We start from the raw sequence: 26,750 nt of genomic DNA on the forward strand, positions 1-26,750 counted from the left end.
CACTTCCTAAGGTCAATGAATATCACCCAGCAGAGTTATATTTGGCTTCTAAATCTCTGCTAACAAATCATTCTATTTAGTGCTCATTTGAGAAGTCATTTAAATAGAAAAGTCTATGTGACAATATTTATATTGTAATATATGGTCTGCTATACTAAAAATTATAATGAAACATAAAATTATTCAATATTTAAACTGGGTAGAAGGATTTCTGGCTTTGTGGTAACATAGGAATAAATCTACATACTTGGAAGATGTTATAAAACAGTCTATTGTTTGCTTCTGCCCATGTGAATATATGATGATGCCTCAGACTGTGGTGTACTCTCTTTCAACTCAAAAGTATTGAGTATGTGGATTACGACTTACCTATGTGCTGAAAAACATTATCATTTGTTTTTCTCTATCAGTATTATAAAGTCTACATGGAACAACAAACCCACAAAATAGTAGGAAGATTAAGACTATTTTTATCATGTGTATGGTAAAAATATACCTTATTTTACTATAAGGAAGACCATAGCGAAGTTCTTTAAATAAGTAGCTTTCTCTTCAGTTCTTGCAAATGTCCATAATGAGGAAGGCACCACCTTTCAGCAGTTCACTCTAGTGACTGGTTCCTGGATGCTCCTTCTAAAGATTTTTGTTCAAGATTGTGTCATTCTTTGTGCATTATTTTTCTGACCACCTCTTTTTCATTGGCATGAGCTCTAGTCTATCCAGTTCATTACTGTAAAGTAATTCCCTTTAATAACTTGTACTCATTAAATTTATGATAAGTTGATAGAACTAAGGAGATTAGGAAACTAGACGTATACTCTGTTTTGCATCCATCTGCAACAGCATCTACTTTCAGTGAAGTTAATCTTTTGGTTCTAGTCTTTAACAGATGAGGGTGCCCATAGCACCAGCATCTTCAACTCAAACCCCTCCATGCTCTTCAAGAAGGCCCTCTAGGACAGTTAGTGAGCAGCAGATATTACTTCAACCTTGAAACTTTTTAGCAGATGACAAATCCCACAAGATCTTTTTTTCAAATTATGAAGACTCTTGTTTGCTTAAAAGAGACACTATCAAGCAGGAATGAGCTAAAACATGATTTATACAGAAAAGGAAAGGAAAAGTCATCAGACAACGAAGTGGTCAAATTTCTAAGGGAAATTTGATGGGGAACAGAGAGGTGGGTAGTAGCTCTGTGTGATATATGCTCTAGGCCATGCTCCAGTGACTTGGACAACCACTGACATCCATGCCTATGATTTCCAGTTCTCAGCTCTCAAAATTCCACAGCTTAGGTTTTCAATGTGAATGGCTTTACAAGACCTGGATTCTTTCAGAAGGATACTTGATAGGGTAGTAGTGTTTATTACAAAAACACATTTACTTAGACTAATCCAGCCCAAGCAATAAGTAAAAATTTTCTCTTCCTATATGTGTTTATTAGTAAGAAGCAAGTCCAAGGGCAATTATGAATGAAAGAATCTGACAGAGTTCAGTCATGAGGCACAAGTAAGGCCCTAACTAGGAGATGTGGTGGTTTCTTGGCAACCGAGATATGCACTCCTCTCTTTACACCTTCTTTGTATTTTCCTGACAGGAACATGAACGCCAATGATGTTACTCTTCTATAAACATATTTGAACAATCTCCCTATTGGTTGGTCAAGGACTGTATTTTCTAGGAAAATGTGTATGTCAAAATATACATGGAGAATATGACTTATGTTTCAGCACTCAAACAGGCAGAGAACAGGAATGTTCAAGTCTTTGAATAAAGCTACCAATAATTTTATTTGTTGAACAAGAACATTGGTGCCCAATGCATCAGTGGTTGATATTCTAAAATAATTCTTGAATTTCTAATGTTGTTCCTTGGATACAGGTCATACATTTACATACAGGTAACTTGTACATTCTGGATGAGGTTAAATTATGGTACCAGAATGATTTATTCAGAAGTAAATATTATAGAAGCAGATTCATGTCATGCTGTCCTTGGTAGCAGACCGACCTTGTATTGAAGTAATGTCACTGTAGGTGAAGTGTTTTTAAGGCTGTGATTTGATAGTGGCAGAAAGACAGGGGAACAGTCACAAGACATGACAGAACTAACTTAAAATTTCATTGTACTGGATTTAAAACTCCAGAGCAATTTCAAGGATTAAAAAAAAAAAGGAACATCAATCCATCATGCAGCACAGTTTCTACTGAGTGCTTCTGCATCCCATTAGAAGAAAGGCAGTTTCTCTCTCTACTAACATGGGAAACATGTTTCTAGTGTAATGCAGTAAGATCGTCAGAGTGGTTGATGATAGGGATCCCTACGCTTCTGTTAAGAGGAGGTATTACAATTCTTACAATTGAGGGGAAAAAAGACTATGAGTCCTTGTGATCAAGATTTCCATCATAGTTTTGATTAGGGCCAACTCTGTTCCAGAAAGAACCTACACCATTGATATCATTCATAGCTGGTGTTTAGGTTAGTATTCTCTTTATGTCAGCCAAATATTGTAGCAACATCTAAAAGATTTGTTACATGTTTATGGTATTTTAATAGTTTATGCCTTTTTAAAGTCAACAATTAGGTAAGTGTAAAGGTATTTTAACATGCAAACCTTATAGCATTCCTCTAGAGAAGAAATCAGTACATGCTGTACAATGGAAGAGTAATGAAACATAAGGAAAAGCATATCTCTGAATACAGGAGAAGCCATTTTACCCACCAGGGCTCTGAGACTCAGGAAAAACATCTGCTCTTTCTTGGGTAAAAATGTGATTAAGTGCTGCATAAATGGTACAGTTATTTAAGTAACAAGTTGCAGTTTCTCTTTGACACACTCAAAACATTAGAAAAGACTTGGAATTATACAAGTATCAACTTTCTTATATAGTAATACAGCGTTATTTAATGATGTTTTCCATATCAACTAAAATCCTATCAAAGCAGTTCTGGGTGTGTAACTTTAGGTTTAAATACATTTCTCCCTTTTTGTTTTTATTCAGTGTGAAAAGTTCATCAATAAACTTGACCATATAACTGTAAAGCATTTGTTAAGAAATAACATTCTATGCACACTGAAGAGCAAACCCTAGATTATCTTAAAGGGACAGTGCCTGATACTTCAGTGGCTACCACAAATTCATTCAGAATGAAGTGAATTTAGGACATTCCTAACACAGATGAAGGGGCAGGGCTGTGAGTGGGGGTACTTTGAATTACGCCAGCAACGTCCTGCTGAAGAACAGGATAAACCACCCCTGTGCAGAGCTAAACAATCTCTAGAGACTTGCCCTTCAGTTTCCTTACCAGAGGAACACACCCTTTTCTCAGAGATAAGAAACCCCAAACCTCAAACCAATGAAAGCCAGATTAGGGAACAGCCTCTGAGACTCACCTCCTGTTAGCATGAGGGCACATTTGCACATACAGTTGTCATTATCAGCATCCTTCGTGCTGAAATCAGCACCGTGCAAGATCAAGCTGCTCTGTTTGCCTGCTGTCCCCGTGTGACCCTTTAAATATAACCTGCAGTAAAAACGAAAAAAAGATCATCTACTTGCCAGAACATGACCTAGAAGATAATTTGTTGAGTGGTTAAACGTTTTTCCTCCTGTCTTTCAACTCAGCCCTTCCAACAAATCACTTTATGAAGCAAAAGTCAATAGATAAAAGGAGGAATAAGAGAGGGAGTTAGAGAGGTAGAGAGGAGGGTGAGAGGGATGGAGATTACAGCCACGAAGCACAGGCTCCATATTATGAATGGGTACATACATGTGACTGCAGTTTAGTGGGTATTGTTCTTATTGTTTGCTGTGTATACAGGAACCCACGTGGTTCACTGAGAGTGAGGGATCACAAAATGAAATGGAATTTATTCTTGAAGTTACGTGTTACTAAACAAAAATCTCCATTAGAATGTCAATACAGCAGACAATTTCATTAATATCTCATACTTAATATTATTCTGAATATTTTTACTATTAATGCAGTGAATATACCAAGTTTCATCGATAGAGGCTTGTTTTGACACATCTCATAGAAAAGGTGAAAGACCCCAACCTGCAGATAGCATTCACAACACAAACATTTGCTGAGCACTCACTCTATGTCAAACTTTCTATGACTTCTTAGTACTTACAGCAAAGGTCACATGTGCTACTTCTAAGTCTGAAAGATTTGTTTCTAGTGACTTAGCACAAACTATGTCCAAATTCCAGCAGTTGTTTGATCTTATAAACAACACTATTTAAAGATCCTAACTTATTCTCTACAAACATTTCTTACACGTATTTTTCAATAACTTGGATCAACTTTTTCCTAATGGTGTGTGTGCAGGAAATCAAGAAATCCTTTGAGCAAAGGCCTGTTCAACAGGCAAAACCAACTGGACTGTTAAGGAGCATCTAAGATTACTACAGATATGTAGATTATCTATGGGTTATACATGGGAACCATGGGAAATCACAGAAGTTGTCTGGTGCAGCTTCCTGTCTGGTGGTTATCCTCCTCTTTCCTTTTTCCTCTTTCCTCTTTCATTTCCTTCCTGGGCCATGCGAGCTTGCCCATATCCTTCATTTGCTTCCAGGGGACCTGAGGATCTGCACTACAGTCATCGGGATCATCAGTTTGGTACTCTCTATCAATTGGATTCTTACCCACATCATTTAGCAATGTTTTCTTCCAAACCATTTGAATCTCCACTTCTTTGAATCATACCTACACAGAATCAATGGCGGTTAATATCTACATGAATGAGAGTCTCCTAGGATCTCAACCAGCTCTTGAAAAATATGAATCAGTAGTAATAAAGGTTAAATATAATTGGGAGCTATGCAAACACATGTGACTAGTGTTTCCACTTAGATATATGTACAATGCAATGTTTTCTCTTTATTCTGTAATCTTTAATAATTTTTGTTTTAGGAAATAATATTATTGTTTCATATTTGAAGAGTTTTTTCTTCAGATTTTTTAGGCCAGAGGTTGGTGAACAATTAAATACCATTCAGTTTGTCTGGTGTCAGTCACTTATAGAATTTCCAGTTCAGAATAGCACAAAAAGTTTCTAAATATGACCTGCTAATACTGAATAGTCACATATAAGCTTTTATTTTCAAACTCTGAGAGGCAGAAAAAAATGTCCCACAATATAATGCAGACAATAAATACAAACCCTATTACTGATATTGTGATTTTTAAGTCTTTTTCTTTTACCATATAAGGTGTCATTTATTTTGGTTGTATTTTTAATATCTGAATATATCTCTATAAGTATATCAAACAATAATAAGTCATAGCCGTAGTGTCCCCTCTCTCTCCTCCAGAGATTTAATTTTATTTTTATTTTAGAGCACATGTGTTTTGCTTGCATGTCTCTCCATATACCTCATTTGTGTCTGAGGAGGTCAGCAGAAGGTATCAGTCCTCTGTAAATGGAGTTACAAATATTTCTGTTCCATCATGTTGATGCTGGGCATCAAACCAGGGTCTTCTAAACAACCAGCTAACGTTCCAACTACCAAGCCATCTTTCCAGCCTTTGTCTCTTTCTTTAGAAAAAAATCATTGTTGTCCATTTTGTATCTTTCAAAGTCATTTCTCCTCATGTATAAACAAAAATTGAAACAACATTGCACTTTGCACACTTCTTTGCCATGTGAATTTTACATGTTCTTTCATTACCACTTCCCAGGGATCACATCTTGTTCTTCAGCATCACCTGGAAGCTGTAGAATGCATGTGCAGTATTTTCCCAGGCATCACATGTTCTTCTCAGGTATCTCCTGGAAGCTGTCTTATTAATGTACTGTAATGTGTTTGAGAGAGACCCTTTATGCTTCTCAGTATGCATGTGGGAGTATATGTTGAAGTGAGAATGATATCTGCAACATCTATCCATGTCCTGTAAGGCCCACGTCCTTCTAATCTTCCCCAATCCTATTTTGTCTGAGTTTTGCAGTTTTCCAAAATACAAAGCCATGTTCAACGTATTAAGTGCAGAGACTAAAGTAAAAAAGGCCTTATCTCATTTCCCATTAGTTCTTCTGTTCTTAGTCATTATTCATTTGTTTTATGTTAGAGCCAATGGAGATTAAGAAATTAACTCAAAGTCAAATCATGCCTAAGGTAAATTCTTAAGCTAACATTATTTTTTAAAGAATAAAGGTCTAATAAGTCAAGTATTTTCTTCAGATTCTGGTCAATTTACAAATTACTAAAACAAGAAGCAAATGTCCAATATAAATGCCAGCAGATAGGTTGGAATGATTTGAAAGAAGATGAGGACTGGGAAGATGGCTCAGTGGGTAAAGTACTTCACATGAAAATGGAAGATATGAGTTGGTCTACCCAGAGCAAAATCAGAACAGAGCATGGCAGTGTTGCCTGTCATCAGAAAACCACCCCAGTGAAATGGAAGAAAGACCAAATGTGCACAGGTTGGTATCCCTCCTGCTGTAGGCAGAAGCTGATGATAGGACACATTCTCATACATGGTGAGAGACCTGGAATGACACCCAATGTTATCCGCTGACCTCTATGCATGCATGCCCACACTCACAGACAGAAAAGTCACAAATACTTCAAAGTATACTCATATGTGATATTTTCTTTTAAAGTACACAAGACTAGCATCTTGACTGTAATGAATTTTCCCCTGAACAAGATGAGATTGCATTAGTAATGTACCTGATATGGTTCTCATGTCCTTAGCATGACACACATGGGCAGTCATGATGTAAGAAGAGATACTTACTTTTTTACTTATTCTCTTGCATTGGGAGACAGAGATAAAATTTCATGATTAATATTTTCATATTTTCCCAAAATTATTTAAAGAAATCTACAAATAAGGGCAATTATGATTCCGTGGAATTCTATATGGATCCCAGAGAAATCCAGGTCCAGGAAGAGCTCTTGCCCAGGGACTACACATCTTCATTGTTGTAATAGAGTCACAGTTGTTGATCCAAAGTTAAAGTCCATAATTGCTACAGGTAAACAAAGACTGGCCACTCATTATTGCCAGATGTTTTTTATAATTAGATAAGAAAACTTCTTTGAATTGAGACTAATAAAATCATAGACTGTTCCTTTAAATTCAAATCCTTATGTATAAATAAGAACTTCTGTTTGTCTACTCAGCTGATAGTTATTGCAAGTGGAACTTCACTTCATAAAATAAACGTCAAGACTATCTTTGCAGTTGATTCTGGTGAAATAGAACTTTAAGTGTGAGCCATTAATGATGACTCTTCTTCTAAAGTAACTCCATGGAAATCCTAAACACTTTTTTCTTTGTCCAGCCAGCAAGATAAGTATGTGTTACAAGATTAAATTAAAATGCTCTTCCAGAGCAAAAAATTTAAATGGACAGAAATAATGAAGAAGGAAATAATGGGAGTGTGGTACTCCACAAAAAGATGGATGCTCTATAGGAGCATCCTATAGGAGATAATTATATATGACCAAAGACATAGGTGGAAGACTGTCATAGCCTGTGACTTTATTTTTTCTTAATTAAGAAAACATGTTTGTTGCCGGGCAGTGGTGGCGCACGCCTGTAATCCCAGCACTCTGGGAGGCAGAGGCAGGCAGATTTCTGAGTTCAAGGCCAGCCTCATCTACAGAGTGAGTTCCAGGATAGCCAGAGCTACACAGAGAAATCCTGTCTCAAAAAAAAAGAAAGAAAGAAAGAAAGAAAGAAAGAAAGAAAGAAAGAAAGAAAGAAAGAAAGAAAGAAAGAAAGAAAGAAAGAAAGAAAGAAAGAAAGAAAGAAAGAAAGAAAGAAAGAAAGGAAGGAAGAAAGAAAGAAAGAAAGCAAAAGAAAAAAAGAAAACATGTTTGTTACTGTATCACTGCTAGTCACTGAAAGCATATATCAGCATTTGGATTTTTCCCAATTACTATGTAATAGGAAAATGGAATCCAATGGTTATATACTGAAATTAGTCACATTTCTCCAGTTACCTATATGAAAAATACAGTACTCCCTTCAGGTTTGGAAATTTCACAAGTGTAAGGATGAAGATATTACATTTCTTAGTGAATGTATAGTAATAATAGATTCTAGTATATGGCAGCAAGCTTCCAAATGTGTTTATACTCCATAAAATAGCTTCAATGAATCTTTCTCTCTCCCTCTCTCCTTCTATACTTCCCTCTTCCTTTCCTCCCTCCCTCCTTCCCACTCTCCTCTCTCTCTCTCCCTCTCTCTCTCTCTCTCTCTCTCTCTCTCTCTTTCACACATACACACACACACACACACACACACACACACACACACCACCACCACCACCAACAACAACAGAGGGAACCTAGGCAAAGTCTCTTTTCTCTATCAGGCAGATCCTGAAGCTAAAGCTCAAGTCTTCAGTCTCGGTAGTAAGTACCCTAATCTGCTAAGATTTCTTGCTAACCTCACTCTTTCCTTTTGAATAGCATCCTGATCCCATAAAGCTAGTTTCTCCCTAATTTCATCTGCTAAGGCGAATTCCATTTTTTTTCACTCTCTTGTTAGGATGCCAAGAATCTTTTTTACCATCCAAAGCAGATTGAGTTTTATGTATGACCAATTGATGCTCGTCCTTCATCTTAAACAATAGGCTGTGTGAGTGATCAAACTTAAGATCTTAAGTACACACAAGCAGAGCACATTTTTATTTTTGATTCAATGTCTCTACCTGTCACCATTTGAATGTAGTTTGTCTTTTTCATAGTCACTTGGAATTGCGGATGAGATTGCTCCACCCTATAATTTTTTAGAGCCTGGTAGTAGGGACTCAATCTGAGATTTTCTCAAAAGAGTCATGACTCAGCCAGTGCAGCTCATAACTGTTTCTGATTTAACCATCTTCCCCAACTTGCACCACCACTGAAAGAGCAGGGTATCATTCTCAAGGATGGCATCACTACCAGAACTGAATGAGACAGGTAAAAGCCTTAGTGGAAAACAAGAACAATATTTCTTGTAATGATCTACATAGAGAGAAAACGTTTTAATTTTAGGACTTCTGGGGGAAAAAGATATTTTCATTCTTAGTGATTTTTATTTTTTGAAATTATAATTCAATCATTTTTCACTTATCTTCTCTCACTTCAAATCCTCCCATAAGCATTTCCTTGCTAGCTTTCAAATTCATGACCTCTCTTTGCAGTAATTGTTAGTTTGTGTGTGTGTGTGTGTGTGTGTGTGTGTGTGCTCGTGTGTTCCTTTTTTTTAAAATTTTTTTTTATTCGATATAATTTATTTACATTTCAAGTGATTTCCCCTTTTCTAGCCCCCCCCCGACTCTCCGAAAGTCCCATAAGCCCCCTTCTCTTCCCCTGTCCTCCCTCCCACCCCTTCCCAGTTCCCCGTTCTGGTTTTGCCGAATACTGTTTCACTGAGTCTTTCCAGAAACAGGGACCACTCCTCCTTTCTTCTTGTATCTCATTTGATGTGTGGATTATGTTTTGGGTATTCCAGTTTTCTAGGTTAATAACCACTTATTAGTGAGTGCATACCATGATTCACCTTTTGAGTCTGGGTTACTTCACTTAGTATGATGTTCTCTAGCTCCATCCATTTGCCTAAGAATTTCATGAATTCATTGTTTCTAATGGCTGAATAGTACTCCATTGTGTAGATATACCACATTTTTTGCATCCACTCTTCTGTTGAGGGATACCTGGGTTCTTTCCAGCATCTGGCAATTATAAATAGGGCTGCTATGAACATAGTAGAGCATGTATCCTTATTACATGGTGGGGAATCCTCTGGGTATATGCCCAGGAGTGGTATAGCAGGATCTTCTGGAAGTGAGGTGCCCAGTTTTCGGAGGAACCGAATTCGTGTGTTCCTAAATACATAAACATAACCTGGTCAGTCTGCAAAATGTTACTTATACATGTATGTTTTCAAAGCTGTCCATTTAGTAGTGGATACCAATTGGTGTGCTCCCCCTGGATAAGACTCTTTCTCTTCCTCTCAGCATTGCTTAGGTGCCTGTGCTTCTTTGTGTCATGTTGAATCTTGCTGGGCTCTTTCCCATCCATGTTACCATGATTATCAGTGTTCTATTTGTTTGGGTAATGTTTACTAAGTGATACTGGTGAGACTTCATTGGTATAGCTTTTGATATTCCTAGGAGACACCATGTTACAGAAATCTCCCTGTCCCTTTACCTCTTACTATCTTCCCAGCCCTTCTTCCTCAAAAATCCCTGAGCCTTGGGCACTAGAGTTACATTGTACATATACCAGTTCCAACTGGACTTCACTAGTCTATATTTTCATTCTTTATAATTTTCTGTGATTGTCTCCTCCTACTGCAAAAAGAAATGTTTTGACCAAGACTGAGGACTACACTTCTCTGTGGGTATGTGAACCAATGCCAGCTATATGTCTGATAGATAGAGGGTTGATATCTAAAATATAAAGAAGTATTTATTTATTTATTTATTTGGCACTTTATTATAGAGAGGTAGAGAGAGGGGAGGTAGAGAGATAGAAGATGGTCATGGCCACATAGAAAGAGGGGGGAAGGGAATGAGGAGAGATGGGGAATAAGAGACAAAAGACAGAGCAGGAGAATAAGATGAGAGAATAAGAGCGAGAGTTTTTTATATATGTCTGATAGAGGGTTAATATCTAAAATGTATAGGGTTTTTTTTGTTAAGTCAAACCACAAATGGCCTACTGACAATGGATCTATGATCTGAACAGAAAGTTCTCAAGAGAAAAGGATGGCTTAAAAATATTGCAAAAATGCTCATAATTCCTAAAAATTAAGGGATTCCAATTCAAAACAACTTTGAGATTTCATTTTATACCCGTCAAGACGGGAAAGAGCAACGCAACACCTGAAAACAAATACTAGAAAAGAAGTGGGGTGAAAGAACCCTCATTCACCACTGATGGGAATTTAGATTGGTAGAGGCACTTTGGAAATCAGTACGAAAAATCCTCAAAGAACTTTTAAAAAGAAGACTACCGTCTGAGCAAGCTCATAATAATCTTGGGTGTATTCCTAGAGAAATCAAAATGTTGCATACATGAGTTATGAAATACTATTCCACTGTAAAAAAAAAAAGATGAAATCATGAACTCTGTAGTTAAATGGATGGAACTAGAAAAGACCATATTGAGTGATGTAAGCCAGACCCAGAAAGACAAACCACATATTCTCTCATCTGACCTTCCTAACTCTAAATCTAAATGTGAGTAAAGGACCTGGGGTGATTCCAGAAACCAGGGAAGTAAAAAGGGACCATTTGAGCAATAACTTAGGTGGAGGAGCCACAGGTGATGTTAACACAGTACGTGGAATCTGAAGAAGAAAGTGGAAACAAGAGACAGGCTTTCACTAGGGAAAGAAGATGAAAATATATATGGAAGAAAGAGAGAGGAGGGTAAAATAATAGTAAGGGTGTCTGAAAAGTCATAGGAACCAGATTATTTACTCAAAGCACTTAAAATACACACAGCTTTGGTATATAAATACACATACATAATCTAATACAAAATTCCATTTGGGCTTACAATGTACCCTCAAAGGCCCAAAGAGTATCTAAAAAAGATCCCAGCACCAGGTGTGAGAAGCCCTATTTTAAGTTTTTGGCCAAGATAGTACAAGATAGTCCAAGAAACTACTAATTTATTCATTTGGGCTATTTATTTGCCAATGGTTGTCCCCATTCCACAACTGGAGATTTAAGACAAGTCCCTATTGCTGAGGACAATACACTTGAGACACAGGGCCCAGAGACATCTAAGCTAGAACTGACCTAAAAGTTACTTCCCTGATGACTCATTTTTATTGTGCCAGAAGTTGCCATGCAAACTGCCAAAGGTAGGAAGCAATCAAGAATCCTAAAGAGCTCTAATGTGCATGATCTGCAGCAATGACCAACATGACATGATCACCCCAAGTGTGCACAGGTGCCCTGTGTACTTTGTGGTAGCCAATAATTTTCTAATCGGACATAAAACCCCCTAAACAAGAATTAGATAATGGCGGACACTGTAAACCTTGTCAAATCCCTGGGGCCATTAAAGTCATGGAACTTGGAGGAAAGACTACAGCTTCCATTTTACTAAACCTGCATCATTCCTAGCATTATTTTACATATGTGTTCTTACATCCACAGGCATTTCATCTTTGACAATATGAAGGTATCTTGGAGAGTTATACAAATGATGAACAGTGAACAACAGAGCTTTATAAATGAAAAAATAACATTATAAATTTGTCTTCAAAGATGTGTGGAATAGAGAGGTTTCCTACAAGGCTTGTGAAATGCAAGAATTACTGTGTTTTAAGGTTATCTAACATCAAGAAAAGAAAGTATAATTTTCTTCAGTTAAGTGTGTTACATTCAGAGTGGCGGCAGCAGCAGCAGCAGTTGGTCAGCGGAAGGGCTATCAGCAGTGGAACCAAGGTGACAGGGTTCAGGCAGGCCTTGCGCCCACTACCACTGACCATCGCTGGACAGCCCAGCTGTAAGCAGCGGCAGATTTATAGCACCTTTCACCCCACAGAAGCCACATCAGAACTCTGCCTCCAGCCAGTCAGTTACGAGAGTCTCTCCGCCATCTTGGATCTCTGGCACCAGAGAAATCAGACAGACTGAGGTATGCAAATATAACCCGAGGCCAACATCGCAGGGGTCTAAGCCTGACTGGCGTTGGCCTGCACCCAGGCCCTGGGCTGGTGGGGGGGGGGGGTTGGCACCGGTGTGCAAACCCCGCCAGGAGGTTGTTTGCCACGCTCCACCATTTTGACTACGGGACACCTGAGAGTTCTATCAGGCAAAGTCAGCTAAGAGTCATAGCCCTAGGCGAACATAGGGGTGGGGGGGGGTCTAAGCCGGACAGGCCTTGGATTGCCCCCAAGCCCTGGGCTGCTCGGTGGGCCATCTCTGTGCCAACTCGGCCAGGAGGTTGTTAGCCTAGCAGACTCTCCCTGCACTTTCAGGGAGCTCATGCACACTCCACCATCCTGGCCACCTGACAGAACCAATTAACAGTCATAGCCCGAGGGGAACTTTGCTCAGGCCTTAGCCTGCCAGGCTTTTGCCTAGACTCAGGGCCTCAACAGCTAGGCTAGCCTTGTGTGCACCAACCCGGTTGGGAGATTGGCTGCCCAGGAGAGTGATCAGCACTCGGAAAAGGTCCCAAAACATAGACCATCAGCACTCACTGAAGGAGCAAACGGGCACCGCCTGGTTCACACAGACAACCTGGGGCAAGGCACACTAGGGCTCCAAAGGACACCCAAGAAGAGGACAGCACATCAGCAATCTGTAACAGGGGAAACCCAGCCATCCAGTGTTGCAGAAATAGCCCTAGAGCCTCACAGGAGGCACAAATACCAGCCCAGACAAGACCAACTAACGCCAGAAATAACAAGATGGTAAAGGGCAAATTCAAGAACGCTACTAACAGAAATCTAGGCAATATGGCAGTGTCTGAACCAAACTCTCCAACATTAGCAAGTCCTGGTTACACAAACATACCAGAAAAACAAGATTTGGATTTAAAATCACTGTTCATGATGCTGCTAGAAGAACACAAAAAGGACATAAATGAATCTCTTAAAGAAATACAGGGGAACATAAATAAGCTAGAAACCCGTATAATGGAAACACAAAAATCACTTAAAGAAATTCAGGAGAATAAGGCTCAAGAGATAGAAGCCAATAAAGAAGAAACACAAAAAAAACTTAAATAAATGCAGGAGAAGGTGAGTCAAAGAGCAGAAGTCATGAAAGAGGAAACAAAAAAAATCTATTAAAGAATTATAGGAAAACACAAACAAGCAAGTGAAGGAGCTAAGCAAAACCATCCAGGATCTAAAATCAGAAGTAGAAACAACTAAGAAATCACAAAGGGAGACAACTTTGGAGATAGAAAACCTTGAGAAGAAATCAGGGGCCATAGATGCAAATATCAACAACAGAATACAAGAGATGGAAGAAAGAATCTCAGATGCCAAAGATACCATAGAAACCATAGACTCAACAATCAAAGAAAATGCAAAATGCAAAAAGTTTGTATCCCAGAACATCCAGGAAATCTAGGAAACAATAAGAAGACTAAACCTAAGGATTATAGGTATAGATGAGAGTGAAGATTTACAGCTGAAAAGGCTAGCAAATATCTTCAACAAAATTATGGAAGAAAACTTTCCCAACTTAAAGAGGGAGATGCCCATGAATATACAAGAAGCCTACAGAACTCCAAACAGACTGGACCTGAGCAGAAATACCTCTCGTCACATAATAATCAAAACCCCAAATGTACTAAACAAAGAAAGAATATTAAAGGCAGCAAGAGAAAAAGACCAAGTAACATATAAAGGAAGACCTATCAGAATCACACCAGACTTCTCTCCAGGGACCATGAAAGCTAGAAGATCCTGGGCAAATCTCAAGTAGACCCTAAGAGAACACAAATGTCAGCCAAGACTACTATACCCAACAAATCTCTCAATCACAATAGATGGAGAAACCAAGATATTCCATGACAAAACAAAATTTACACAATATCTTTCTACAAACCTGGCTCTACAAAGAATAATAGGAGGAAAATGCTAATACAAGGAGGGAAACGACACCCTGGAAAAGGCAAGATAGTTACCTTCTTTCATCAAACCCAAAAGAAGATAACCACTCAAATATAAAAATAACATCGAAAATGACAGGAAGTAATAATCACTATTCCTTAATATCTCTTAATGTCAATGGACTCAACTCCTCAATAAAAAGACATAGACTAACAGACTGGATAAGGAAACAGGACCCTACATTTTGCTGCATACAGGAAACACACCTAAATGTCAAAGACAAAAACTACCTTAGAGTAAAAGGCTGGAAGACAATTTTACAAGCCAATGGTCTCAGGAAACAAGCCCAAGTAGCCATTCTAATATCAGATAAATTTGACTTTCAACCTAAAGTCATCAAAAGAGATACAGAAGGATACTTTTTGCTGGTCAAAGAAAAAATCCACCAAGAAGAACTTTCAATTCTGAACATCTATGCGCCAAATGCAAGGGCACCCTCATTCGTAAAAGAAACTTTACTAAAGCTCAAATCACACATTGCACCTAACACAATAATTGTGGGTGACTTCAACACTCCACTCTCCTCAATGGACCAATCAGGAAAACAGAAACTAAACAGGGACACAATAAAACTAATTGAAGCTTTGGACCAATTGGACTTGACTGATATTTATAGAACATTTCACCCTAAAACAAAAGAATATACCTTTTCCTCAGCACATCATGGTACCTTCTCCAAAATCACCATATAACTGGTCACAAGATGGACCTCATCAAATATAAAAAGATTGACCTAATCCCATGCCTCCTATCAGATCACTATGGAGTAAGAGTGGTCTTCAATGGCAACAAAAAAAACCAGAAAGCCCACATACACATGGAGGCTGAACAATACTCTACTAAATGACACCTTGGCCCAAGAAGAAATAAAGAAAGAAATCAGAGACTTTTTAGAATTTAATGAAAATGAAGGCACAACATACTCAAATCTTTGGGACACAATGAAAGCAGTGCTAAGAGGAAAATAGCCCTGAGTGCCTCCAAAAAGAAAATGGAGAGTGCATACACTGGCAGCTTAACGACACACCTGAAAGCCCTGAACAAAAAGAAGCCAATTCACCCAGGAGGAGTAGAAGACAGGAAATCATCAAACTCAGGGCTGAAATCAGTCAAATGGAAATAAAGAGAACCATACGAAGAATCAACGAATCCAAGAGCTGGTGTTTTGAGAAAATCAACAAGATAGATAAACCCTTAGCCAGACTAACCAAAGGGCACAGAGAAAGTATCCAAATTAACAAATTTAGAAATGAAAAGGGGGATATAACAACAGAAACTGAGGAAATTCAAAAAATCATCAGATCCTACTACAAAAGCCTATACTCAACACAACTGGAGAATCTGGAGGAAATGGATAATTTCCTAGACAGATAACAAATACCAAAATTAAGTCAGGACCAAATAAATCATCTAAACAGTCCCATAACCCCTAAAGAAATAGAAGGAGTCATAGAAAGCCTTCCAACCAAAAAAAGCACAGGACCAGATGGTTTCAATGCAGAATTCTATCAGACCTTCAAAGAAGACCTAACACAAATATTCCTCAAACTATTCCACAAAATAGAAACAGAAGGAACACTACCCAACTCCTTCTATGAAGCCACTATTACGCTGATAACAAAACCACACAAAGATCCAACAAAGAAAGAGAACTTCAGAACAATTTCCCTTATGAACATCGATGCAAAAATACTCAATAAAATTCTTGCCAACCAAATCCAAGAATACATAAAAATGATCATCCACCATGATCAAGTAGGCTTTATTCCAGGGATGCAGGGTTGGTTCAATATACGGAATTCCATCAATGTAATCCACTACATAAAAAAACTCAAAGAAAAAAACCACATGGTCATTTCATTGGATGCTGAAAAAGCATTTGACAAAATTCAGCATACTTTCATGCTTAAAGTCTTCGGAAAGAACAGGAATTCAAGGCCCATACCTAAACATAGTAAAAGCAATATACAGCAAACCGGTAACCAGCATCAAACTAAATGGAGAGAAACTTGTAGCAATCCCACTAAAATCAGGAACTAGACAAAGCTGCCCCCTCTCTCCATGTCTTTTCAATATTGTACTTGAGGTACTAGCTCAGGCAATTCGACAACATAAGGAGGTCAAAGGGATACAAATTAGAAAGGAAGAAGTCAAACTATCATTATTTGCAGATGATATGATAGTCTACCTAAGTGACCTAAAAAACTCCACTAGAGAATTCCTACAGCTGATAAACAACTTCAGCAAAGTGGCTGGTTATAAAATCAACTTAAGCAAATCAGTAGCCTTCCTAAATTCAAAGGATAAGCAGGCTGAGAAAGAAATTAGGGAAATGACACCCGTTACAATAGCCACGAACTATAAAGTACCTTAGGGTGACTCTTACCAACCATGTGAAAGATCTGTATGACAAGAACTTCAAGACTCTGAAGAAGGAAATGGAAGAAGACCTCAAAAATTGGCAAAACCTCCCATGCTCATGGATCGGCAGGATTAATATAGTTAAAGTGGCCATTTTGCCAAAAGCAATATACAAATTCAACACAATGCCCATCAAAATCCCAACTCAATTCTTCATAGCGTTGGAAAGAGCAATCCTCAAATTCATCTGGAATAACAAAAAACCCAGGATAGCTAAAACTACTCACAACAACAAAAGAAATTCTGGGGGAATCAGTATCCCTGAACTCAAGCAATACTACAGAGCAATAGTGTTAAAAACTGCATGGTATTGGTACAGTGACAGGCAGATGGATCAATGGAACAGTATTGAAGATCCAGAAGTGAACCCACGCACCTATGGCCACTTGATCATTGACAAAGGGGCTAAAAACATCCAATGGAAAAAAGATAGACTTTTCAACAAATAGTGCTGGTTCAACTGGAGGTCAGCATGCAGAAGAATGTGAATTGATCCATCCTTGTCTCCTTGTACTAAGCTCAAATCCATATGGATCAAGGACCTCCACATAAAGCCAGACACTCTGAAGCTAATAGAAAAGAAACTGGGGAAGACCCTTGAGGACATCGGTACAGGGGGAAAGTTCCTGAATAGAACACCAATAGCGTATGCTCTAAGATCAAGAATTGACAAATGGTACCTCATAAAATTACAAAGTTTCTGTAAAGCAAGGACACCATCAAAAGGACAAATCAGCAACCAACAAATTGGGAAAAGATCTTCACCAACCCTACATCAGATACTGGGCTAATATCCAATATATACAAAGAACTCAAGAAGTTAGACCCCAGAAAACCAATTAACCCTATTAAAAATGGGGTACAGAGTTAAACAAAGAATTCTCACCTGAAGAACTTTGGATGGCAGAGAAACATCTTAAAAAACGCTCAACTTCATTAGTCATCAGGGAAAAGCAAATTAAAACAACCCTGATATTTCACCTTACATCAGAATGGCTAAGATTAAAAACTCAGGAGACAACAGGTGTTGGTGAGGATGTGGAGAAAGAGGAACACTGCTCCGCTGCTGGTGGGGTTGCAAATTGGTACAACCACTCTGGAAATCAGTCTGGCGTTTCCTCAGAAAACTGGGCACCTCACTTCTGAAAGATCCTGCTATACCACTCCTGGGCATATACCCAGAGGATTCCCCAGCATGTAATAAGGATATATGCTCCACTATGTTCATAGCAGCCCTATTTATAATAGCCAGAACCTGGAAAGAACCCATGTATCCCTCAATAGAAGAATGGATGCAAAAAATGTGGTATATATACACCATGGAGTACTATTCCGCCATTAGAAACAATGAATTCATGAAATTCTTAGGCAAATGGATGGGGCTGGAGAACATCATACTAAGTGAGGTAACCCAGACTCAAAAGGTGAATCATGGTATGCACTCACTAATAAGTGGATATTAGCCTGGAAAGCTGGAATACCCAAAACATAATCCACACATCAAATGAGGTACAAGAAGAATGGAAGAATGGCCCCTGGTTCTGGAAAGACTCAGTGTAGCAGTATAAGGCAAAACCAGAACAGGGAATTGGGAAGGGGTGGGTGGGAGAACAGGGGGAGGGAAGGAGTCTTATGTGACTTTCAGGGAGTGGGGGTCCAGAAAAGGGGAAATCCTTTGAAATGTAAATAAAAAATATATTGAATAAAAAAAAATGAAAAAAAGTGTGTTACAGTCTTCATCTATTAAGAGAGGTCAACAAGGTTAGTATATTCTGATTCATTTTCTGTGTTTGAAGCTAAAATATATCTTCATAATATAAGAATGTATGTTCATCACAGCATAAGGGTGACTTTGAGTCTTGTATTAGACTTTGCTAATATTGTTAAATTACTTCTAATTAAACAATTTTTAAAATTATTTCTACATCTGTAATGTAACTTTTTAGTAATTCATCCAGGATTACTCAAAACTCATACAATTATACAGCTTATGTTAATACATAACCTGAGATTTATTGAAATATTGCCAGTCTCAGCTTTAGCATGAGTGTGCTAAATCTCAGATCTCAGTGCGATCTGAACTTATTCCACTGAGAGCGACTAGGACCCCTTTTTCTTTTTTGAACTGTCATTACATAGATAGACAACTCATCTTTTCTAATGTAATATTATTAATAATATACATGCCTTATCTGCTTGACTAGACTGGATATTTTCTCTTCTTTGTGAACTCTTGTGTCCCATACACATAATAAGCATTCAATCACTATTTATTAAGTCAGTATAACCTAAGAATTGTAATTGTTTGGAGGTTAAATTTTAGGCATCCCAAGAGATGGTCTCTACGTTGTAACACTCTAACTCTAGTAACATAATTATCTTTTAGAATTCAAGAACCAAGGGCATTATTTTTCATGATTTGACATTTAGCCAATATTAATGATCTAATGTTCTGTTCACATTGTATTGATGTACTGCTTTAGTGAATATAGAATTGGTCTATGGCTGCCAACAGAAAAAGACTTAAGGAAATAACTCATAAAACACCCCAGTAAAATGACTATTTCAATGAAAATGAGAAATGAAAGCATCAAGTTTTATGAACAGTTTTATGTCACATACAAGTGCCCATTCTAGTGGATAATTTCTTTTGGAAACCTGGCATTGAATTTTTGCATCTCTTCCAACAGCTTCAAACCCTCTGTTAAGGAACAGAAGGTTTGTTTATTGGTGTTGAATCTTGGGATAGTCATTGTTGCCGGAGAAGGCTCCATGAGCCTTTTGCAACACTTTTTTTACATACTAGTGAAACAGTGTTTTACCACCTTCTCCAAAATGAAAATTATAACTTACTGGTTCCCAAAAGCCTATAAGTGCATATGTAAGAAAATGTATAAATCAAAGGCGGTGGTTAAATTCCCAGGAGAGTTCCTGTTAGGATGTGAATCAGCAATCACAGACCCAAATGTGTAAATGGAAGCAAAGTTCGAAGGAAGATCAAAAAGAAAACAGTGTGCAAAAAGGAAGATTAAAACAGCTGGTAGTGTGCAATTTCACAAATTAAGAAATGAGTATATGAGAGCAATTGACACTAGAGATAAATAAGGATCAGGCATATGTAAGTGGTTCAATACAAAATCAATATAAAGTGAAAGAAAAAACAAAACTCCCAATAAGGTCATTAATTGAATGTCTTACTTCCTTCTTCTCAGCTATACCCAGAAAATAAGTAAATAAATAAATGTAAATAAACAAACTATTAGCTTCCAAAGACTGAGACTGTGTTGCAGAGTACCTGAGTGAACATGAGTTGGGTGAATGAATGAATGAATGAATGAATGAATCGAAGTTAAACAAACATATATAGGTATAAAATTTGTAAACATAGTGAGATGGAGACCTGACCAATTATTGAATGGCTGAGGGCAGAAGCTGATGTTACTGATGGTCTATCCAGTCTAATACTATCTGAAAAAATAAACAGAATTCTAGGTTCAAAGAAGAAGCAACAGGGGAGTAATTTTTGGACAGCTTATCTAGTTTATGGTCAATGCTATTTTCAAACACAGAAGGTAAAGAAGACTACTTTCAAATGTCTACTCCTTAATCCAGTTCCAAACTTTTATGAACTCTTGGGGTTCTTTTATTTTTTTAATAAAGTGTTTTATTTCTTGAGTGGAGAACCTCTCCTTATTTGTTGTTTTTGTTTGTTTGTTTGCTTGCTTTGTGTGTGTGTTTCTTTACTTGTAAAAACCCTGGAAACTTTAGAAAGTTTCCCCTCGAATCTGTCCTTTCATTCTCATGCTTACTTCCAGAAAAGTTTGTCACCATAAATCTTTCTTCACTGAAGCAAACAGTCTTGACAGGGAATTGAGTCACTGAGGAATTACCAGAGATTTGCTAAGAAGGTGTTTTGTTTTGCAAGACTCATACACTAGAAACACTGTCACAGCAACTATTTTGATACCACAGCAAAAGTCAATTCTCAGTGATTCTCATGGAAGGCCATGAAATATGTATGATCTCAAAATTGATGATCATTCATTCTTCCAAAGAAAATCAAAGGCATCAAATATTATTTTCTTGGCTTTCTGTTGTGAAGAGATGAGATTATGCCCTATTTTGAATCTAAACACACATGTACACTCAGATACTTATGTATCTTTGTTAGTTCTAAAGAAAAACAATTTCATTTTCTAAAGTTTAGAAAAATACAAAGCTTATTTTGTCTTAATTCAAGACAAAATCATAATAAAAAACAATAACAAAAACAAAAAATAAGACCTCCAGTGTACCTTACCTTCTCTAGTAATACATCAGAAAATTTGAACATCAAAATGAATCATGTAGCATAAAATCCCTATAAAATACATAACAGGTGCTTAAAGTATATTTCAACTCCCTTGAGGTCTTTGGTGCCCCACAGAGTAAACATGAATGGCTCCCTAGCTGGACCCTCCCAAGGTCAATAGTTACTTCAAAGAACAATGGATTTTTCTTTTACCAGAAAATACGTAAGACCATTGTAAAATCTGAGATCCTAAATGATGTTCTATAGTATCGAAATGTTCAAGAGAAGAAGAAATATTCTCATTTTATTATTTCTATTTAGAGAGCAGTAAGAAAATTCCTCCCCTGCATCTCCTAGACTGAAGACAGTGTGGAGTAATTGTGATGCTAAAAACCATTGGGAGGCATTTTGTGAGGTTTCCTGCAGGGGAAAAATACTTTCACTTCTTGTGTTGGGTGGAATGTTACAACAGGTCTGCAATTAAGAATCCAGTGTGGATAAGCAGATTCTTCTGTGGACCAAAACCGTGCCTGTGTTTACTTCTCTTCACAATTAGTATAATTCCAAACCCTTCAGCATGGATTATAACCTTCTGTTATCTGTAGCGCCATGAACCCCACTGGGAAGACTGTGGCTGTTTTTTCAATGAGGTGTCCTTTCCCACCTCTGTGTTTTGACCACATCATTCATCTTGGAATGTCAAGCTCCCTCCTCAGCCACCATCTTTCAAACTTGCCCCAGCACAGGCATTTACATTTCATAAAGTACCAGGGATTTCTTCAAGGAAGCCTTTCTCAGTCTTCTTCACTCTCAGCAGAGCTAATCTCTTAAATTCTCAACTATTATCTGAATCAATTTCTTAACCAAGGACTTGGATGTGAAACGAAATAACAAATACATGCAAGTGATATTTTGTGTTTCTTCCTTACTCTGGGGAAGAAAGTCTATATTTCTTTTTATTTTTTCCTATTTTTTGTTTGTTTCTGTTCTGTTTTAATAAACGGTTTCTGGTTGGATCTAAGGCTACCTCCATCGAAGAAAATTTATGCCTAGTACTGTGGATTTAGTCTGAAGCTTATGACCAAGAAAGTCATAGGCACAAAGGTGCCATGATCCAATACTTACAGTTTGCTAAAGGGACATGTTGCCAAACCCCTAAATATTTGTGTTTATATCTAAAGACTAATGCTCCTCTCAGTACTGAGCAATAAAGCTTCTCTGCATCAAACAGCTAATGCAAACTCACAGATGCTGAGAACATCTGCCTAGTACCTGTTTAACAGTAAATGGGACACCATTCCATTCCATTAAACCTAACTGCTTAACTTTCTTACCTCCTATTATGTCTATTACCAACGCTGCATTAGTCTTCAGATAATGACTATTTCCCCACTGTATGTTATTTCCAGGTAACTAACTGGTAAGCCCCGTTTCTCAAATGGCCCACAGCTCCCTCTTCATGTCATGTCATTTTTGTTGGTGTTTGTACATTATTTTGCTTGTGAGGCTTTTTACTATCCAGCTCTTCTACCTTTCAAAGTGATTATACCTCATAAATATTTCACTTCAGGCAAGAAGTATATACTATAAATTCCATTCATCCAAATTATTATCTCTGAGTTTAGGAAATAATTATGACATTAGCAACAGATTAAATAGAATCATGACATCTATTAAAGTGGGAGATTTCGTAGTCAGGTATGGCGGCACATTCCTGTAATAAAGAGCCTGTGATAATCAGGCTCATAAGTTCAAGGCCAGATCGGAACACATAATGGGATGCTGTTTCAAAAGAGAGGCAAAGGGGGACAAAGATGCTTTTTAAGTTCAAATAAAACTCCTTTTAAAACTTCAGTTTGGAAACCTATGTTAGATATTTACAAGAGCAGTGGAGTTCTGTAGAAATAACTTTCTTTTTGGTATTTCACAACATCTGCTACTGGTTCTAGCCAGGACCACAGGGCCATGTAGCCCCAAGGATAAGAGAAATGAGAACCATTTCACTCAAAAAAAAAAGTGAAGCAAGTTTTCCAATACCTCCAAAAATGCTAGGCTCAAATTTACATGAGAAGCTCAGGAGATTTTTTTTTTCAGTTCATATAAATGTGTTTTTTAGGTTTGGAATGAACTTCAGTTTTACCTCCTCATTTTACTCCCAAGGATCTGAGATTTGGAAAAGAGAAGCAAATGTCCAAGGTTGATCAGAAAAGCAACTGCAAATCCATGTCCAGACCCCAGGTCTCGAGTTCCCAGTGCACTATTTAATATGTTTCAAAGAACTAAAACCCAATAAAGATCCCAACCCAAAACAAAACTTGTACAAAAAAGATGTGCTTCCTGGCCACATCAGCTAAAGTATTTCTCCCCCCCCCCCCCCCCGACCCCATACACACACACACAGTTTGCTCAATATTTTGTTTTTATATTCACATTGAATATTTTTCGGACAAAGCTAATAATAGCCATGAATCAGTCAGTCAGTTCTGACCTGATAGTACCATTCAAGCCCAAACACAGAAATAACAAAATTAAAAATCCACTCATAATAAGGTTAGATGGCATGGGCAGACTATGATGAGGATATTATAAAGTCCTTATACTACCTTCAAATTTAAGTAATGTTTTTTCCCTAGGTGCAGAAGTACTCATTTTACTAATTGTGATGCTATAATGAGAATAATATTATAATTACTAATTATGACCAAACCACAAACATATAACACAAAAATTAAGTTTATATTTTTGAAAAATTCCCCAAGATCTGATAAAAGAAAACCAACCAACCACACACACACACACACACACACACACACACACACATCCTACTTGTAAAGACACTATTGAAATAGATGATTTTAATTATGTATTGTTGCATTAAAATTAGAAGACCTGTATTTAGTTGTTCTTTCCTGAAAGTAGTAGTATAATTACATTTGTTTTCCAATGGTAAATAGCATAAATAGTTTAATAGTATAAAATAGTAGTTATATATCACAGACATTTAGGATGTTAGCAAGAGGAGGATCAATGATAAACCCATTTCAAAAGTATTAGTTTAATAAATTAAATAAACTCCAATTTTTCATAAACACCTTAACTTAGCCCAATCAACAATGGAACAAATTGACATTTTATGAGCTTTAGTGATATAGAGTATAAAATATACCAATCATTATCTAAAAGCTATGATTTGAACCTAACCGGGAAAAAATAATCAAGAAATGTCTTGGAAAAAAACTGAAATCTTCAATAATAGCAGTTTTCTATAAATACTGTAATTTTTATTAATATACAGTAATATTTTGTTAGCATTTAGACTTGGTAACATGTGCCAGGTGTACCGCAGTTAGAGGCATTTAGAGTGTTATGACCAATGCAATGAATGAGTGAATCTGACTTGGATTCTGAATCCATATAATGAATAAACAGATAGTTTTAAAATGGAATGTGGATGTCTGGCTCTTTCACTAAGCTATGTTTTACATATTTTAATGTAGCTTTAGCGGCAAGCATCACAGCTCTATTTTCCTACATAATTATGGCCAGTATATTCATGTTGGTTTTACATTGAACTCTGATTTCTTTACAGCCTGCATAACTCTGATTCTCATTGCAGAATTGTTTTCTTTACACTCCACTGAGCACAGCATCTTGTCAATCCCACAATTAGTCTGTTATTTTTAAGGTTGTGTTTATTGTTATGTTGATGATCATATATTTATTTTTAACTGTTTTTGGATAGTAAATTTTTATGAGATCTAAAAGGCCACCCTAATCCCTAAACTGACAGAAACTCTTAAGTATTTATTAGAGACATAAAAATCCAATTGTTTATCAAGTAATTCAAAGCCCATAAAATAGAAAAGAAATGTATGTAGGAAATTAGGGCAACAGCTGGAGTGAGGACTCCATGGTTAAGAGCACTTGTTGCTCTTGCAGAAGAACTGGGTTCAGTTCCCAGTACCCACAATGGAGGCTCACAACCATTCATAACTCATGTTCCAGAGTGCTGCTATTCTCTTATGTCCTCTGTAGGCACCAGGCACTCACATAATATAGATACATACATACATGCATGCAAAGATTGATACTGTAAAAATAAAATCCATCTTTTTAAAAGTACCTATCTAGAAAAGTAATTTTTGAGCATCAGGACGTTTCACAAATACCTTAATTTACAGAGATGGAAAGTTGAGAACCATGCAAGGATATAGAGGGTCACTCTTGTAGCCCATTCCTCTCCCCCGGAAGATCAAGGCAGGAGCATTACCATTACCATTACCATTGTCTCTTACAGAGTAATTTCTAAGGCCAGTCTAACTAACTGAGTGAAACACTATCACAGGGCACAAAAAAAAAAAAAAAAAAAAAAAAGATGAAAGAAGAGGGGAAAAAGGAAGGAAAGGAAAAAGAGAAAACACGAGACTAAATGAGATGTGGCAATGTGTCTACAAACAAAACAGGATTAGAAGAAACATGCTGTCAGAGATTGAGTCATATGTATAGTCAATAGCTACAAGACCGAATGTCAAATTCTTCCTTGTAGTTATATTAATTCCTGTGATTTTATGAAAAGTGTTATACTCTAGTTTTCTGACCTGAAAAGAGAAATCTGATACATAGAAATCATACTTGTGTGTGTGTGTGTGTGTGTGTGTGTGTGTATATAAGCACTTGTATTATTTATCAACTCTTAGTAATTGTGCTAACAGTTCTAAGTTGAATTTTTAGGCAAATTGTTTCTAGATATATATGTTGGGATGACTCATAAATATTCTATTTATAGTAACGAAAAAGTGTGCCCTGTAGTATTGTCAATTGTTAATTGCTGAGTCAAGAGCACCAGGCTAGCAGGATATGTAAATGTTTACAGTTTCTTGACCCTCCCAAAAGAGAAAGGGAAGCTGGGGTAGGGAAGGTCAAGTGACTTTTTACATAATAAAGAGCTGGTGGCTAGATCTGGGACAGGAGAATGAACCCGTTGGCCAGCCAGACTAGACAGAGGCCCAGGGGACAGAAGGAAGGACAGGAACAAGGTGGAGAGGTAATGCAATGACAGTCTCCTGTAGAGATGACACAAAGGCAGAGAAATTAAGTTAAGTTAGAAACTAGCTGAGAGAATATCCCAGCAAAAGGCCAACAGCCTTGAACTAAGAATAATGTACAGAGAGAAACAATGCTGGCTCGAGATAGTTAATAAATACTTATTAATAATGTGATAGAATATAGATTCTAGAGAGCCATTCACAGGTCAATAGAAGCACAGTATCTGAGTTGCCTTGAGAATGAGGATGATATGTTTTTCTGGAAAGACAGCATAGGGGTGCTTTAAAAGGAACTTGTAGGTTTTATGGTATATTTAAGGCATCAGGACATTATGGCTGGAGAACTAGTCCTAAAATTAAGCCACAGTAAGAATATTGTGCACCTTGGG

The 26,750-nt window shown here is 37.3% G+C and overlaps 1 protein-coding gene across 3 annotated transcripts in view; it reads right to left on the reverse strand.

Annotated features, from left to right (window-relative positions):
* The window catches only part of Angpt1 (angiopoietin 1), a 248,282-nt gene that overhangs the window by 9,902 nt on the left and 211,630 nt on the right, over positions 1 to 26,750 (reverse strand). For all 3 annotated transcript variants that reach the window (XM_052161178.1, XM_052161177.1, XM_052161179.1), the window contains exon 8: positions 3,395 to 3,525. In XM_052161178.1, the coding sequence (XP_052017138.1) occupies positions 3,395 to 3,525 (131 nt within the window). The remainder of the gene's footprint in view (positions 1 to 3,394; positions 3,526 to 26,750) is intronic.

Source organism: Apodemus sylvaticus, chromosome 17 (assembly GCF_947179515.1).
Source record: "Apodemus sylvaticus chromosome 17, mApoSyl1.1, whole genome shotgun sequence".
Lineage (NCBI taxonomy): Eukaryota > Metazoa > Chordata > Mammalia > Rodentia > Muridae > Apodemus > Apodemus sylvaticus.